The sequence below is a fragment of the Sesamum indicum genome, linkage group LG3, assembly GCF_000512975.1.
Source record: "Sesamum indicum cultivar Zhongzhi No. 13 linkage group LG3, S_indicum_v1.0, whole genome shotgun sequence".
Taxonomy (NCBI): Eukaryota; Viridiplantae; Streptophyta; class Magnoliopsida; order Lamiales; family Pedaliaceae; genus Sesamum; species Sesamum indicum.
Genome location: NC_026147.1, coordinates 22,337,442 through 22,354,543, shown reverse-complemented (window position 1 = coordinate 22,354,543; position 17,102 = coordinate 22,337,442). Strand labels below are relative to the sequence as shown.

Sequence of the window (17,102 nt, the reverse complement as noted above, 5' to 3'; positions counted from 1 at the left end):
TCCAAATTAGATTTTGATTTCAACCAATTATTTGAGAATTGAATATACTTTTTTTAATAATTATAATATATTTATTGTGTGATTAATGTATAATTAAAAAAATATTGTATTTTTTAGATAATTAATTTAGTTCAACAAAAATGCGAAAATTACGAGAGTACAAAATTCTCTATGTTTTTTTTTTTTTTTATGCTTTTGACATAAAAAATGGAAAATCACAAGATATATGCATCGTTTAGTCCCTTATTCATGCTTATTTATCTAACCCAATGATATTTCATGTTCTTTTTCTTACCTTAAAATCACACTTTATATGTTGAAAATTTACTTTACAATTTATATCCCATCTATTTTTTACAAAAAAAAAAGCAACGAATTGATTTATTAGAATAAATTATATCGATATTTATTGATAATAAATTTAATTACACAAACATCTCATATTTTTTGTAAAATTATAGGTACAATTCCTACAGGGTGTTAGTACAATATATATCAGGTGGTATTTGTATAAAATAAGAAGTATACTTATAATTACAACTTCGAATAATGTACTTTTTAATTATATAAAGGACATTAAATGTTTGTGTAATTAAAATTTAATTTCTTAATATCACCGAAAAATTAGGATATCAATATGAATTAATTTAATTAAATTTATCTATAATATAATTTACAAAAATCTCACTATCTCAAAATAGAATAATAAAAGCAATGCCCCTATTGGAAAAAGAGAAAATGATACCTACTTGGTAAATAATAATTGCAGCATACCTTATTTATATGAACCCTTTCCTCACAAGAACAATATAATACCCAAATAAGGCTACTTACTTTAGGAAAACAATAATAATAATTTAATTTACACCTTTTTATTAATAAATGCAAGTGGGCTATGTGTTTGGTAATTTCATCACAAAATAAGACCACTTTCTTACACTACCCTATCCCATCATATCTTTTATATGCAACAAGTAATCTTTTTTTATTTTATTTTTCTAGTGTCTATTTATTATACCCTTGTTTTGTCTATAGATATGTGAATGACCTGGTTTTTAGAAGCATTATGGCTGTTGATCAATCAATATTTTAATTAGATCATCATGTGTAATAATTAATTAGATAATTAGGTTGATTGATTTCAAATTATTCCAAAAGGTAGATAATTTATTTATTTATTGAACGATCGCCGTACGCTGAATACATAATAAGATTTAGGGTAAGTTATGAAAAATTCTTTTGAGATTTGTTATAATTCTAAATACTCCTTATTGTTTAAGAAATTATCAAAATTTTATTATTTTATCGTTCATCAAACGATTTGTTAGATTTTTATTTGTTTTTTTAAATAAATTGATCAGAATATCATTGTAAACAGTTAAGTAATTTTATTTAATTTTTAAAAACTAGAAAGACAAGAAGAAAAATTTCACCCAAAAATCAAACAAGTATTAATAACTTTCTAAAATGAAAAATTATTTACAATTATATCAAAATTAAGAGAATTGATATAATTTACTCTAGATTTTATTCCATATAGTTAGGATGCATTAAAATTAATAGAGGGAAATATGATAAATCAATTAAAGAAAAAAATAATTGGGTTGAGAATGATTAAGTGCGTGTATATGGGGGTGTGTACGTATATGCGTGTATACAAATACGTAGAAAGATGCCCATTCCGTTCCTAATCCTGAATCAAAAGGAGCTCATCTAACTCTACCCACCTCACCAATTCTCACTTACTTTACTTATTTAATACCAGCAAAAATTCAGCATCTGTATTTCCTCTTCTCTCTCTGATGTATAATACTCTCTCTTGAAACCAAGAAACGCTTATGCGATTGCTATTTTACAGTGAATTTTGTGAGAGAGTGTACAGAGCTCGCACCAAACGAGGTAGAAAGAGCTGACGTCCTTTGGAAGAATTCTTCGGGAGCTGCAATTCTCATTTTTCTTGTGGAGCTTGAGGGTTTTCAGTTTCTGGGTTTTGTGTACTGCATATAATGCGGAGAGTTTTCAGCGTCTTTTACGGGTGGGAGCCGATTGGGGAAGTGCCGGCGATTTGATGGGAACGAGGTTGTTCACGTTAAACGCTATCGTTTCATGGAGTTGAGGATTCGGCGTAACCGATGTGCCGAGGTTTCTTTGCTCCCGAGATTTGAACTGAATTTTGCTCTCATTTGTGTCAAGGTATGATTTTTTCCGTGTTCTTGCTGGTGTTTTGTGTCAGGATGGTTGTTTTGAGTAAAGATTGAATAATTATTAATGCTGGAGATGGGAAATTTTGCTCAGGCTTTTGAACTGTTGCTTCCAGTCTGCACAAGACTTGTGAATATTGTGTTGCATTTATTTTTTTATTTTTGATGAGTTTTGATGCTGCTGCGAACTTGGGATTGTTTTTGGAAGGTGGGTGTGTATATTTACCACTGCCTTTTTCGTATTTGGAAAAATTTCCTTTCTGGTTCTGTCTCCTTTTCCCAAAATAAGATTGTCGTTTCCTTACTTTTGTTTGTTTTTTCTAATCCAACTATTTGCTTAATTCACTCCTCCATGTCTGCTTTGGTGTTTTCATTCCTCCGAAAGCCGCAAAATTATCTTTGAAATTGTGTATGCTATATCAGTGGTGTTTATCATCTTTCTTCTGGTGGTTCTGGGTCTACTAGCATGATGATTAACATGATGGGTCTGTTTTGAGCTCTATTAAGCTTATGAAGTTCACAGTTTACTCCGGTGATTTGGTAAGATCTGCATCAAAAAATTTCTGAGGTCTTGGGTTTGCTGTGACAGTTTCCAGTCGGAACCCCTCACACTTCACACGCACATAACTCTACAAGTAGGCCAAGCATGGAATGAATTGTTTGCATGTTTTGGATTCTCTGAGAGTCATTATATCCATTGATCTCTCAGGTTTTACTGGTGTTGCTGATCTTGGAAGTTACTTTGGCAACAAACAAAGAATTTCAACTGCAGGCTCAAGTGCTTGAACAGGACAAAGAGAATACCATATCACATTCTTGCATTCACGATCAGATTATTGAGCAAAGGAAGAGACCTGGTCGCAAGGTGTATTCTGTGTCTGCCCAGGTCTATGCTGAACCTGATGTCTTCAAGTCCCGTCAAAGAAGGGGAAGGGCATTGCTTCATGTTTGTGACAGGCCAAAGCGGCATGCTGATGACAAGCAACCCATTAGAATTTATTTAAATTATGATGCTGTAGGTCATTCTTCTGATAGAGACTGCCGGAATGTGGGGGACATTGTAAAGGCGAGTATTTGCAAAAAACATGATGAGTTTTTCTTGTGCAATAAATTCTCATTTCTGGATTAATGTTGGATTCCCTGTTGTTTCTATATTTTCTTTTGGCCAGCTAGGGGAACCTACTGGAGCTTCTTATTCTGGCAAACCTTCTTGTAACCCACAAGGGGATCCTCCAATTTTTGGTGATTGTTGGTATAATTGTACACAAGATGATATAGCTGGAAAGGACAAAAAGCATCGTCTTCGCAAGGTTTGGTTTCTCAATTAATTTTATGACTCCTTGCTACTTTATTGCTTTGATTCTCAATTGCTGATATTGCTAATGTACTAACATGCCAACTCTTCTCCAGGCTCTTGAGCAGACAGCAGACTGGTTCAGAAGAGCCTTATCAGTAGAGCCCGTGAGAGGTAATCTGCGGTTGAGTGGATATTCTGCATGCGGACAAGATGGAGGTGTGCAACTTCCTAGGGAATATGTTGAAGGTCTCTTACTTTCAAAGGACTAGTACTCTTCAAATGATTAGTAGTGTCATCTATTGGTCTGTCTTAAAAGGCTACCTTTAACAATTGCATCTTTCCACCTTTTCAGAAGGTGTTGCTAATGCGGATTTAGTTCTTTTGGTTACTACAAGACCGACAACTGGAAACACTCTGGCTTGGGCTGTGGCATGCGAACGTGATCAATGGGGTCGTGCTATTGCTGGTAAAATTTTTTATATTGAATGACCTAAATTCTTGTTGGATACCTACCCAGCAATTTTTTTCTGGAGGAAGTTCAATTACCAAATTTGTTCTTCTGCAAGCAGGACATGTAAATGTTGCACCTCGCCACTTGACTGCTGAAGCGGAAACTTTACTTTCTGCTACCCTAATCCATGAGGTGAGTTAAAATTAAGTTACATTCTTAAAAAGTAGAGTGGCTTCTTCACAGAAAGTATTTAAATTTTTGCTTTCGTAGGTTATGCACGTTCTTGGATTCGATCCCCATGCATTTGCTCATTTTCGAGATGAGAGAAAAAGAAGGCGTATTCGGGTAAGCTGTCTCATGATGTCCACTGTTGCTATTAATCAGGAGATTTATCATTGGATACTGTCACCTGTGTGTTTTCTTGAGAGTCTTCTCTTTTCAACTGAAGAAGTTCGTACTGATATCCTGGATGTCGAATGCCGAATTGCACAAGTCAAACGTTATTGTATTTATCATTTCTTGGTTAGGAGACACCTGATTGCACTTAAATGCTGTGGGAGCTCATGGAACTATTTTTTTAGAGTTTTCGTGAAATTTGGTAGTTAACAATCTGTAGATCTAATATCTCCAACAATTTGATATACCATACTGATTCTGACTTCAAAGTGTGAGTTTTTGATCATATAGTTTGATTGGTTGTTGAATAAAATCCATTTACAGGGTTGTTCCTGAAAACTTTTCTCATACCTCTCTAAATTCCAAGAATCAATATGAACTCAAGTTTTGTATGCATCATGTTGCATGTATTAAGCTAGGAATTAGAAGAATCTACTCTCAAAGTAGTATCAAGGAAATGTATATGTGACTACCATGCGAGACTTGAATTGAACTTCACCTGGAGTAGTGCACAATCACAAATCCACCATTACGTGTGGTTGGGGCTCCACAAAGGCTTACCTGACTAGTAATCTAAGATTTTGTATGGAATTAGCTATACTAGAAATTTTATCGTCTGTGTCCAGCATGGAACTGAAATGATAATGGAAATCAGATTGTTTTGCCAATTCATAATTCTGTGACCTTTTGTCTTTTCTCTAAGGGGAGATATCCAGCATGGACCCCTTTTTTTCCCTTTGTTGTTCAGTTATTTCTTTGTGATTTTTATCATTCAGGCAATAAAAGGAACACCATATGTAACTATGTAAAAATATGGAAAAGCTACTTAGATCTTCCATATAATTTTACACACTCTGTCTTCATCCACATGTATCTTGATGCAACAAGTGTGATCTCTTTGTAGGTGACAGAACAAGCTATGGATGAAAAACTTGGACGAATGGCAACACGGGTGGTGCTTCCTCGAGTTATCATGCATTCACGCTATCACTATGGGGTAGGGTTACTTTTGCGTAATGTTCTTTTATGCTGGTGAATGTCACAAATATATTCGTAATATTCCTCTCATAACCAACATATGATGTTAGCGAAGAGCTTCACAAACCTTTTTGTTGGCAGGCCTTCTCTGCAAATTTTACTGGGTTGGAGCTTGAAGATGGTGGTGGACGCGGCACATCAGGTTGTTCATTATTTTATTTGAATCATAAGAGTCACGTGATTTGGCATTTAGCTTTCAGTGTGTTTATTAGCTGGTGATGTCATAATTCAATATTTTTTAATCATAACGTTACATTTATCTAGTAGTTATCATTTCTTCAGGATTCAGTATTAAGCCCTAATAATGTTTAAATGCTTGATGGCGTGGAATGGTCTTGAGACAAAGGAAATGGCTTGGGGGGGGACTAATGTCCAAAATGCTAACACTGAATGTTACCTTAGGAAATATATTTCATGTACTTGAGTATTAAGTGATGCCTGTCGCTAATTGGTATATGACTTACTAATTTACCACAGGATCTCATTGGGAGAAAAGACTTTTAATGAATGAAATTATGACTGGCTCAGTTGATACAAGATCAGTAGTTTCTAAAATGACACTCGCATTACTTGAGGACAGTGGATGGTACCGGGCTAATTACAGCATGGCAGATCGTCTTGACTGGGGTCGCAACCAGGGAACTGAGTTTGTTACCTTGCCTTGCAACCGTTGGAAAGGTGCATATCATTGCAACTCGACACAGTTTTCTGGATGTACATATAATAGGGAGGCAGAAGGTTACTGTCCTATTGTAAATTACAGTGGGGATCTTCCACAGTGGGCTCGCTATTTTCCCCAGGCTAATAAAGGTGTGGTCTATTGTCACCTCTTCAAAATTTAACTCTACTAATTGCATTTACACTTGAATAATTGTCTCGAGATGTTAAAAATGATGATTTCTGGCAGTATTTCAGATAGTTCTGTCATTGTGGTCTTCGTAATCCACTGAAAACAATAGTTTAAAAGTTCTGCCTCATGTTTCATAATCTTTCTCTCTTTCTTCCTGCTGTTAGTTGACAGGTGTTATTTTTTAGGTTGGTGAATGTTTAATGTCATTTAGCACCTGTTTGGATGTCATTGAGCTATGATCTTCCAGGAGGTTGCGTTAGACCATATCCTTCATTGCTGTTCGAGTTACTACTTTTTTGCCATAATTTCTGAAAGTTCCCATAGCAGATTATGCTTAAATACTTCTTCCATTTCACATGTAATGGCCTCCACCAATGAAGCTTAAGATCTTAGAAAAAGTTGGCAGCGGGAACTTTGTACGTGAGCTTTTTAAAATTGTTTTATCATAAATCGCACAGATGCATAGCTGCAAGTCACTTTTGTATTAAGTTGTTGAATAAGGTAATTGGCAATAGTTTAGGAAAATGAACATTAATTTTGGTTGATCGGTCTCTGGCTTGAAGAATCCCTGACAATAAGGAGGCTGCAAATTTGAACTCATGTAAAACTCAGGAAAAAGATAAAGTCAATCCATGCTTCCAAGTCCAGGTGGTCAACTTATACTTGCTATGTCGGGCGGATGTTGGTTTGGCATTTGCTAATCATTTTGGTTTTATTTGCCCAAGTCCTAGCCAATGTGAAAGGATGAGTCAGTTTTATGCATTTGTAAAATGTTCACTGTGAACATTGAAATTATGAAATCTTTCTACTTGATGTTTGGGGCTGTTATATATGCTTACATGCCAATCTGAGATTTTATGTTTTTGGGCCTCTAGGTGATGCTTGATGCATATTTCACTTGAACTATGGGCAGATATATCTTTGCATTCTTGTTGCATCTTGGAAAGTGCTAATCCTAGTACTTTCGCGTGATAATTCACTTGTATTACTTCATAAATTTTCATGAACAGCCTTACAATAAGTAAACTTCTTATTGTGTTTTTTCTTTCTTCCGCAGGTGGTCAGTCATCCTTGGCTGATTATTGCACTTATTTTGTAGCCTACTCTGATGGTTCATGCACAGACACCAACAGTGCTAGGGCACCTGACAGGATGTTGGGGGAAGTGCGGGGAAGTAGTTCAAGGTGAGATTTCCTTCTAATGTTATAGTGAATTATGAAGTTACAGAAACCAAATGATGATTTTTCTTGTATCCTTGCATATAGGTGCATGGCCTCGTCATTGGTGCGGAGTGGGTTTGTAAGGGGTTCCACTACCCAAGGAAATGGGTGTTATCAGCACAGATGTATAAACAACACACTCGAGGTACAGTTTGGTCACAGATGTGCTTCTTTTTCATCTTAGCAGCTAATGCTTGTAAGCTAGTAGTAGCCCTGCATCACCGCCTTTTCCACATTTCTGCTGCTCTAATTTGGATTCTTTTACGAATTTAAATTCGTATGCATCATATGCGAGCAAAAGAGCAGATTATCATAACTTGTGATGTAATCAGCTGAAACTTCTGCATCCCCACTGGGTTTAAGCTTCAGACTTTGAGCAGCACATGCTGATATCTTCAATTCTTATACAAGTATACTGTGGATGTTTTGCTAGGTTGCTGTAGATGGCATCTGGAAAGTGTGTCCTGAAGCTGGTGGACCTGTTAAGTTTCCTGGCTTCAATGGTAATGCAATTATTGTTTATGGATTATGGTCTCTTTAACACAAATAAACATGCGAGTGCATGACACGCATATTCTAATGCTAATAGTTGTATAATTCATTAACTTGTGTCTGCCTAGGTGAACTGATCTGCCCTGCTTACCATGAACTCTGCAATGTAGATCCATTACCTGTATCTGGTCAATGTCCTAATTCATGTTATTTTAACGGTGATTGCATTGATGGAAGATGTCACTGCTTTTTGGGATTTGAGGGCCATGATTGTCGCCAGCGTGAGTGGCTTAACCTTTTCCATTATAGTCATTGCCCACAATGTCGATCTGTTTGCCTGACACTACTTTCTCTATCATTTACAGGTTCCTGTCCTAACAATTGTGGTGGTCATGGTGAGTGTTTTCAAGATGGTGTCTGTAATTGTGAGAATGGGTACACAGGGATTGACTGCTCCACAGGTAATGTAGTCATTAGACTAGGCTTTTGTTTTCTTTCCTTTCCTTTTTATAGAAATACAGAAGAAATTTGAATTTTGTTGGTGGGCAGCTGTTTGCGACGAACAATGCAGTCTTCACGGTGGGGTCTGTGACAATGGCGTCTGTGAGTTTCGGTGCTCCGACTATGCTGGCTACACATGCCAGAACAGTTCCACGCTTATTCCCAGTCTCTCAGTCTGCAAAGACGTTCTGCAGACCGATATGTCAGGGCAACATTGTGCGCCTGGTGAATTGAGCATCCTACAACAGCTGGAAGAAGTTGTTGTGATGCCCAACTACCACAGGTTGTTCCCTGGAGGTCCTCGCAAGTTTCTAAATTATATCAGAGGCAGAGACTGCGATGGGGCTGCTAAACGTCTGGCCTGCTGGGTGAGTTCAATACAGCTATATTTGAGTAGTCTACATATATCAGGAATGTCTTCACCTCTTACTCATTAATTTATTCAACTGCTCAAACCAGATATCTATCCAAAAGTGCGATGAGGATGGTGACAACAGGCTAAGAGTATGCCACTCGGCATGCCAGTCATATAACGCCGCGTGTGGGGCATCACTTGACTGCTCAGATCAAACCCTATTCAGCAATGAAGACGAAGGTGAAGGTCTGTGCACTGGTTGGGGCGAACTCAGCTCTTGGTTGTAACCGGAAAAATGATTCAGGCGACAATCCCTCAAGGGATCATGTAAATTATAGGAAGGTTTAGCTATCGATCTTTCTTCTGGCTTGCAAATTTTTTGGGTAGGCTTTGTAGGAAATGTGGCATGAAATGCGGGTGCATTAGTGTAGAATTTGTGAGTTCCCAGCCCAAAATTGTTTGAGAAGGATTGGGAGGGAATGATTGTTGAGGTGTGGCTTTCAAAGAAGAAAGTCTCCGATGTAGAGAGAATTAAGGTTGTGTGAGTAGAAAAAAAAAAGTGAAAAAAGGAGAGGGAACAAGAGAAGAAATGTAACTCGGCCTAAGGCCCCGTTTATATGTAATACTCTTATTTTATAAAAGTGACGGATGAGAGATTTCACTCATTTTGCAAGTATTGTAATTTTTGTATCGATATTATTTAAGTTGTGGGTAGTTGGATAACTCATTGGATTCTTTCTCTGGATCTGCACTTTCACGCGAAACCTTTTAAGTGACAGATATCTATGCTTTCAGTTTTATGTCTGTGACTGTATATAAATAGTACACAATAGTATTTGTCCTCAGCGTTTTGTTTCCATCTCCCTTCTTCAAGATTCGTGCAAAAACCCTCTCTCAACTTCCTTTTTAGATGAAAATATTTTACTAGTTTCAATTCTGAGCCAATGAACTATAAGTTGCTAAGGAAATACTTATAAATTACGGCACAATTTTTATTTAAAATTCAGTTACTTTTGTGGATAAATGATAATGATTTTTCCTATAGAATTCGGGAACTGAATATCAGTGGTTTGGGGCACTGTCTTGAAATATTTTTGAAACTAACTAAAGAACAACAGCCAATATGTGTATTATGAAAACACCTAACTGATAATAAAAGACGACCCGATTGATCAATTTTTGTCCATGTACCAACTTCACCTAATCCCACGTCAAAATCGGCCAATAAAAAATTACTTTTTAAAGAAAAAGATCTAATAGGAAATTGTTTGTATCAAATAATGTAAGCCATAGATGTAATTCAGTTTGATGGACAGAATGTGATGAAATAATCCGCACCAGCACAAGTACATGTACTCGATAAATCGTCGTACGCATAGCTATACGCTGCCGGGCAAGCATTCTTGAACATCTGCGAATACGGCGTCGGCGAGCATGTGGCGGACGTCGAGTGCTCGCCAGTGCAACAAAACTCCGGTGTGTTGAACGCCGCGCAAGCGCTCTTGCACGCCACCACGTTGCCGCCGTCGTCTACAACCTGCAGTTCCTTGGGGCAGTTCGCATTAACATCCGCCACGCATCCAGCTGATTGGCAGTCGCCGGAGCCCCCGGATGCCCGCACGGAGAGCCCCACGTTGTAGCCGTCGACCAGGCTGACGTCGTAAAAGTCCTTCCCCAAGTTGGCGCCGCCGCTTGCGATGGTGAATTCTACAAGGGAGACGGGAGGGACGCCGCCGCCGGTGCATTTTAGTATACCACCACAGTCTCCAGTGGTGCAGTTGCCAGTTCCCGCATCGTCAAAGAGACAGCCCGTTCGGGCCCAGAAACGGCCCGACCATCCCGGCGGAGCTGGTAGTTCAATGGTATCTCCGGGGGCCATTGCGAAGCCACCACCGCCGAGGATGGCTGGGCCATTGCCGGAGAGCGTGCCAGGCCAGACCGTGTAGCTGCAGCTGTTTTGGAGAGTGAATACCGTCCCCGACGCATTAATTGTGAATACTCCTGCAAATTTATCCAGAAAAAGATGAATGAGAACAGAAATGAGATGAATTCAAGAATTTATTCGTACAGAATTTACCTATTAAAAACAGAAGGCGGAATTTTAAGCCACCCGCAGGAGGAGGTGGCTATTTATAAAGATGGGAATTGGTTCTTCACGCTTTCTTAGTTTCTTGAAATTGCTTTGTTTAATTAATTTTAAAAAAGAGTAAATCGCAACAACTGATGTCAGTTGTAGAACGTGTGATTGAGACTCCCATACATTTTACCGCAAAACCATAGAGAGTCAGATATGTGTTTTAGAAACTGTGCGGCCAGACATAGCCAATCGTTTCACTTAAATTTTGGCTCTTTTTTTCTTAGTGAGGCTCTTTATTTGAATAAAATTATAAGATTTATATACAATTCATACACCAATTACATCGTAAACCTTATAAAAAAATTATATGATGATATGGTGTTTTAGAAATAAAGGGGGTGGACAATGAGCTCTTACTTGATTCGTAAAATTGACATTTACAACAAAAAGTTATAATCGGTTTGAGTCCCACAAATGTGGGTGTATATTGTTATAGTAGTTTTTTTATTTTTTTTTTGACATGAATTGAATCGTAAATATGAATTATTGATGTATTGAATTACACTCTAAATTTAAATATTGAACGATGTAATGAATTGCATAATATAAAGAAAAATAAAAGTGATTTTTTGTCTTATATTTTGAAAATGCATTGATATTTTCAAATTAATTAATATGCTATTACAAAATTCAGTGCATAATACATTAATATTTCTAAATTAACCAAACAACTTAAATCAAACAAAGAAATAATATACTTGCAATTTCAATATAAACAAATCAACACCATACCACAACTAAAAGTGATCTAAATTACTTACATTTACTAAATTCAAATTCACAACTTTATAATTATAAGACCTTAATCTGACTACTCAAACAAGGTATCACAAGTGTTAGGGTGAACTTAGTTATAGCTATTGGGTGGGAGCATTATATGAAATAGAAATAACATAAATATCTATGCATTAAGCATATAGATGGCATCCAACATATTCCGTATGTAGATGAATTGATTCAAATTTTAAGTTAAATCAAATTAAATAATAAATAATTCAAGCAAAGTGCATATATATATATGTTATTATATACCAATCACATATACGTATATAGTACGTAGTATTACTTTTGTTAAATAATTAATTTAGGTAAAATTTAAATTGAATATGAGGTTGGTGGTGTGTACGTAGTTTGTGGACTCTGCAAATCATTTGAATAATATTCCCATGTGGTGGTTAAGTGTATAATTTGCTGATTGGGAGAGGGAATATATAACATTATTTTATTTTTAGCTTCTCTTATTCTTTTTGGATTTTCTTCCACACTGTATTCTGTAGTCATATGAGAATTAACACTTTATTAGTAATTAAAAAGAAAAAAAACATATCAGCGTGAGGGAGATGTCGTGTTTTATACCACAGTGATTTGAAGGTAGTAAAAAAGGAGGGTAGCTCCTGCTGCTCTATTTTTTCTTAAATATTTGAAAGTGGATAACCCTAAATTAGATCAATAACCGAAAAAATGATGTCATCACAGCCAATTGATTTGAGATAACTTGGAATACCTCGAATTAAAATAATAACGTCTCAAGAACATAGAAAGCACCAACCTTCTCACTCTCAAAAAATTAGATGGTTTAATTGAATTCATTGTCCTAAATTGTGACAGGACAATCTAACAATGATAATAAATATAGAATTTTGTTTTACTACACACCCAATCGCAAATCATTCAAAAACTCAATCTCAAGAAACGGTAATTATTAAAAAAGAGGGAGAAGAAAAAGCTGGAAAACGACATTACATAAGATGACAATTAGAGGGATGCATTAATGTTTAGGCATAAGACCGTGTGTTCTTTCGAGTTGTCCAGAGACTACTTTACCTGCCCAAAAGAGTGTGTTCTTTCTAACCAAAAGAATTGAAGTAAGCTTAGTCATAAAAGCGATGGATGAAGCCATTGCCCATTAGGTCACCCAACACGACAGTTAATCCTCGTAGGTATCGGTCTGTTTGTGGCAGCGAGAACTAATTGGTTGGGACGTTAACAACATTAGGTTTAACTAAGATATCAAGAAAGAGAGACAATTCCCTCAGTCACCATAAAGAATGGAAAGTTATATTCAATCAAGTAAAACTTGCAAATTTTTGGCACCTGTTCAACTACAAGTGATGCTCAGCAAAGATAAATTCAAGAAAACGAAGATATTCAAAGTTCACTGCAAGAAGATTCACAGCAGAAACTATTTCATAACTATCATTAAAACCGGTTTATAGACGTCCGGCCATATTTAAATTGTTTTCCTCTGGTATATAGTTTCTTCAGAATCAGTAACAGGTTTTGGTCTGAAGTTGAAACAAGTGGCATAAACCAGGTATGCTAAAGATAAACCTACATAGACCTTAAACCAATGGGATGAAAAAAAGGTGAGATAAGTGAATATACCAGTAAAAACAATTACAACTATGCAATTGGCCACGCATTTGACTGTTGAAAGTTGATTTTCTGTTGATTCCTGACGAAAATGACCGTTTACGATGAAATCAGTGAGCAGCTGATCCTTTAACACAAATGCATTCATCAACCAAGCAGCAGCTTCGTCTTTAGATACAGGGATTTCCTCGAGAGGGATACGTCTGACATGCATGTGTACTTCAGAGGGATCAATGCCGAATGCATTGTCCAAGAAAGAAGGGCATTGATTCTTGTATGCGATAGTCACATCATAAACTGCCAATAAATGCTTTTAAGAAGTGAATATTATGATGCAGCAAGATCGTGAAATAAACTGCCAATAAATGCTTTTAAGAAGTGAATGTTTTGATGCAGAAAGATCGTGCAACAAACTAATTGTTTCAGATGACTACTAGCAGCTAGACCACTATGAGAATACCAGCACAAGTGTTGCGGAGATTCTTCATTTCTTCGTTTATTTGCATAGAGAAGTGATATATGCTCCCAGGTGTGTCATGATCACTTGACAACAGTTCTTGAAACAATAAGAATTTTCTTGGACAGAGAGGGCAGGGGCCAGGCAGATTTATTGCAGACATTCAATTGAAAGGCATCAATACTTACCACAAAAAGAAAATTAAAACAAAGTGATTATGACTATAACAGTATCAAGGCAAAGAATGTTGACAGAAAAATAGCTGATGTAGGTATTCTGCATTAAGATCAAGATTACCAATAACCTTCTTAAATTAGTGACAACAATTGGGAAGAAGGACGAACCTGCATCTAAGGAGCCCCTCAGGATCTCTAAGCAAACATTGAAACCCCTCGTCTTTGGAAGCAGCACATTTTTCAATACTGGCAATCCATTTTCGTTAGCAAACTTCTGGCTTTTTAAGCATTTTTGTTCCCTGTAAATAAAGCAGGAAGCTGCATGTCATAATCCAGATGCAGAACTTCATGGTCATTCTCAGAGCATAAATATTTTTTCAAATGAGAAACACAGTTCTTCCAGTAATTGGCAATCATTTTCTAATGGAGTATCTAAAGTACGCAATAATGAATAACCACGAACATATTAAAAGGAGACAAAATTTAAGAATGAACAAGAAAAATTGAAGAAAGATGATCTCCTAACGTCTGGAAAAGAAAAAATTGAACCTTCTTTAACAGTGAGGAAACAAAGAGGAAATATGAGAAGTTACGTATAGTCGGTTCCTTCAGGGAAAACAGCAAGCCACAGTGGATCCTCCCGATTGGTAAAGGTAGAAAGCATTTGGCGCATTACTGGTTCATCAACTTCCCACTTTCTCTCCACCGGGATGAACTCTAATATGTGAAATCCCCAGCCAAAAACTGGCAGTTTCATCAAACTGCTCTTGAGAATATACTTGATGTATCCCAAGCACCCTTTCCGCAGTGCAAGATTCCACAGATACATCCAATCAACCTCGGTTCTGTGATTGGCAATTATTAAAACACGCTGTTCTACTGGAACTCTGTCACCAGAAAAGATAACTCTAGTTTTGTTTATCTTTTCAAATAAGAATGGCCATAGACCAAGCCATAAGCCAAACAGGAAGGATACAGATTTTCTACTATAATGTACACTAATTAGGCGCAGAACTACAGCAACCAGGGGTACAAAATACACTAAGAACATAAATGCAGTTGAAAGATAAACTGCTAAACATAGCAGTCCCCTAAAAAACCTAAAAGGGGTCAGCGGGAAATGCTTTAGTCCTTTGGTAGATTGGAGGGGCTGGCTAATCTCCATACTCATCTTTAATCTTTGCCCACAACACTGGAGCAAGACAAAGATCTTCAAGCCGTACAGAAAAACTTCACTTAGTTTTTTCGGGGACCAAAGAGCTGGTCAAGATCCATACAAGAAAACAGCTTGCATCTGTGAGCAAATCAGCATCATTTGTCATTCTTTAAAATTACAAAATCATCAACATCACAATTAATATTTTGAATAGAGAAATTTAACACAGGCTGTCATCTAGATTAAAAATCAAGGAAAAAGTACTCCATTTTGCATTTCCAACTAAATTTAAATTCCATAACTGTGAATCTCATTCCAGAATAAGAAATAACGCACTGAAGTAGCTGAAAAATGTGAAGTGTTTTCAATAACTCGGCTACAATCTTTTAACAGATTTGCAACTTTTTGTAGAATCTTATCATCGAGAAAACCAAGCATAACAGAGAGAAGCGAGTATGTTATGCAGACATCAATTCCTATCAGCTCGCTTTGTATTAAGACATACTTTGCGAAAATAATCTCCTTTTATGTATGTAAATCATGGCAATGTTTAGCATGTAAACATTGAAACTATCGGAAACCAAATAAAATTTCCTTGTCAAGCTTATCTGACACAGTCAATGGATGGAAATGCCAAGTGCACCATTTTCTGCACCGCAACTACCAGTTCCAGATTTGACCAAACACCAGAGAAAGCCGGCATGGCATCATCAAACATCAGATTGTAAACATTAAAAGTGCTTTTATTTCTAAGCATCCTCCAAAACACTTGGAAATTCTTTGGACTAATTCAAACAAACCTGCCGAATTTACAAATCTAAATCTAGATACATTCAATAAAATCACCATCCATATTCGAACTTCACGCTCCTACTAACTCCTTCCTAAACAAATACATGCAAAATGTCAACGCACGAAATTCTTTTACATAAAAACACAAAAAGATCTCTAACTCATTACCCACAATTCAAAAAGAAAAAAAAAATCTGAAAAAAGAAACAGAAAAAAGGAAAATAAAATCAAAATTAGCCAACAAGAAAACGCGGGAGACGGAAGGAGAAAAGTTTCGTTTATCCTTCTTCTTTCATCAATTTTTACCTGATAGAGAAGCGGTGAGGTGTTCCGATGCATCGAGAGTGACGAAGCAGAGGATCACAAATCTCCAATCGCCAGCCAATATAACAGGAACTTCTCAGACCAAACCACACACACACTATATATATAGATATATACACGCGCGTATGCTCTTGGAATATGCTAATGCTAATAGAAAAAAAGTCTAGAAGCTTTAGAACCGTATAGAGGAAGGAATCTGGTGTGGCCCCACCTACCGTTGTGATGTCGAGTAATTCCTGAGTGGCGTAGATGTAGCGGAATGTCAATCATCCGAATACCAATCGCCTGCACTGCAATTATACATCATGTCTATGGCAATACACCGGTGCTGGCCGTCAAGTTATGTTTGACCTTAGACAAGGACAACGGTATTTTAGTGTAAATCTTATAAGGCTAGATCCGTATTTACATCCCTCTCAAATGAGTGATTATCATTTAATTTATAATATTTCTTTTCTTAATAAAATTGTAATTTAGTAGTTAAGGTGTAAATATCATCGATAAATTCGAGATATAGTTTGAATCCCGTCAAATATGTCTGTATTTATCTTTGTGACTTTGCTTGTATCGATTAATTTAGCTCAATGTGAGTTCATTTAATCGTTATTTGTAATAAATGTTTATCACATTTGACGTGAGTTTATTGCAACGTAAGATTATTGTACGAATCCATGTGTTGTTCAATTTATTAATATTAATATAATTTTAAATTAAATATTTTGAACACACCTCAATCTGAATAGATTTTATTTTATATAGAATTTGTAATCCTTTAGATGTATGTTGAGATATTCTATTTTTAATAATAGAGTTGAGTAAACGTTTGTTTATAATTATAATGAATTTTAAAGAAGTTAGTTTAATTATTAGAATTGTTATTTTTTGA

General features: G+C 36.3%; 3 protein-coding genes across 3 annotated transcripts; 1 reads left to right on the top strand and 2 right to left on the bottom strand.

The window, feature by feature from the left end:
- On the top strand, nt 1,701-9,466 carry LOC105159208. The gene is made up of 17 exons (XM_011076188.2): nt 1,701-2,193; nt 2,911-3,267; nt 3,371-3,511; nt 3,612-3,744; nt 3,851-3,964; nt 4,068-4,141; nt 4,220-4,294; nt 5,250-5,342; nt 5,465-5,525; nt 5,861-6,193; nt 7,291-7,417; nt 7,499-7,598; nt 7,887-7,956; nt 8,074-8,226; nt 8,311-8,406; nt 8,495-8,814; nt 8,906-9,466. The coding sequence occupies exons 1-17, from the start codon at nt 2,107-2,109 to the stop codon at nt 9,086-9,088; spliced, it is 2,517 nt and encodes an 838-aa protein (XP_011074490.1). The 5' UTR covers nt 1,701-2,106; the 3' UTR covers nt 9,089-9,466.
- Nucleotides 9,970-12,838, bottom strand: LOC105159285 (pathogenesis-related protein 5-like). Its single transcript, XM_011076296.2, has 3 exons — nt 12,791-12,838; nt 10,879-10,927; nt 9,970-10,802 (listed from the first exon to the last, which is right to left on the bottom strand). The coding sequence occupies exons 1-3, from the start codon at nt 12,836-12,838 to the stop codon at nt 10,102-10,104; spliced, it is 798 nt and encodes a 265-aa protein (XP_011074598.1). The 3' UTR covers nt 9,970-10,101.
- Nucleotides 12,949-16,584, bottom strand: LOC105159207 (probable 1-acyl-sn-glycerol-3-phosphate acyltransferase 4). Its single transcript, XM_011076187.2, has 4 exons — nt 16,199-16,584; nt 14,538-15,238; nt 14,113-14,243; nt 12,949-13,608 (listed from the first exon to the last, which is right to left on the bottom strand). Exons 2-4 carry the CDS (start codon nt 15,113-15,115, stop codon nt 13,169-13,171), a joined length of 1,149 nt encoding a protein of 382 aa, XP_011074489.1. The 5' UTR covers nt 15,116-15,238; nt 16,199-16,584; the 3' UTR covers nt 12,949-13,168.

Coding starts and splice junctions, on each gene's coding strand:
- LOC105159285 (XM_011076296.2), bottom strand. CDS start 12,838: ATGGCTTCATCCATCGCTTTTATGACTAAGCTTACTTCAATTCTTTTG. Junction 10,928..12,790: donor AGCTTACTTCAATTCTTTTG/GTTAGAAAGAAC, acceptor CTTTATAAATAG/CCACCTCCTCCTGCGGGTGG. Junction 10,803..10,878: donor CCGCCTTCTGTTTTTAATAG/GTAAATTCTGTA, acceptor ATAAATTTGCAG/GAGTATTCACAATTAATGCG.
- LOC105159208 (XM_011076188.2), top strand. CDS start 2,107: ATGGAGTTGAGGATTCGGCGTAACCGATGTGCCGAGGTTTCTTTGCTC. Junction 4,295..5,249: donor GAAAAAGAAGGCGTATTCGG/GTAAGCTGTCTC, acceptor ATCTCTTTGTAG/GTGACAGAACAAGCTATGGA. Junction 8,227..8,310: donor GGGCCATGATTGTCGCCAGC/GTGAGTGGCTTA, acceptor TATCATTTACAG/GTTCCTGTCCTAACAATTGT.
- LOC105159207 (XM_011076187.2), bottom strand. CDS start 15,115: ATGAGTATGGAGATTAGCCAGCCCCTCCAATCTACCAAAGGACTAAAG. Junction 14,244..14,537: donor CCTGAAGGAACCGACTATAC/GTAACTTCTCAT, acceptor CTTTATTTACAG/GGAACAAAAATGCTTAAAAA. Junction 13,609..14,112: donor GAGGGGCTCCTTAGATGCAG/GTTCGTCCTTCT, acceptor ATTTATTGGCAG/TTTATGATGTGACTATCGCA.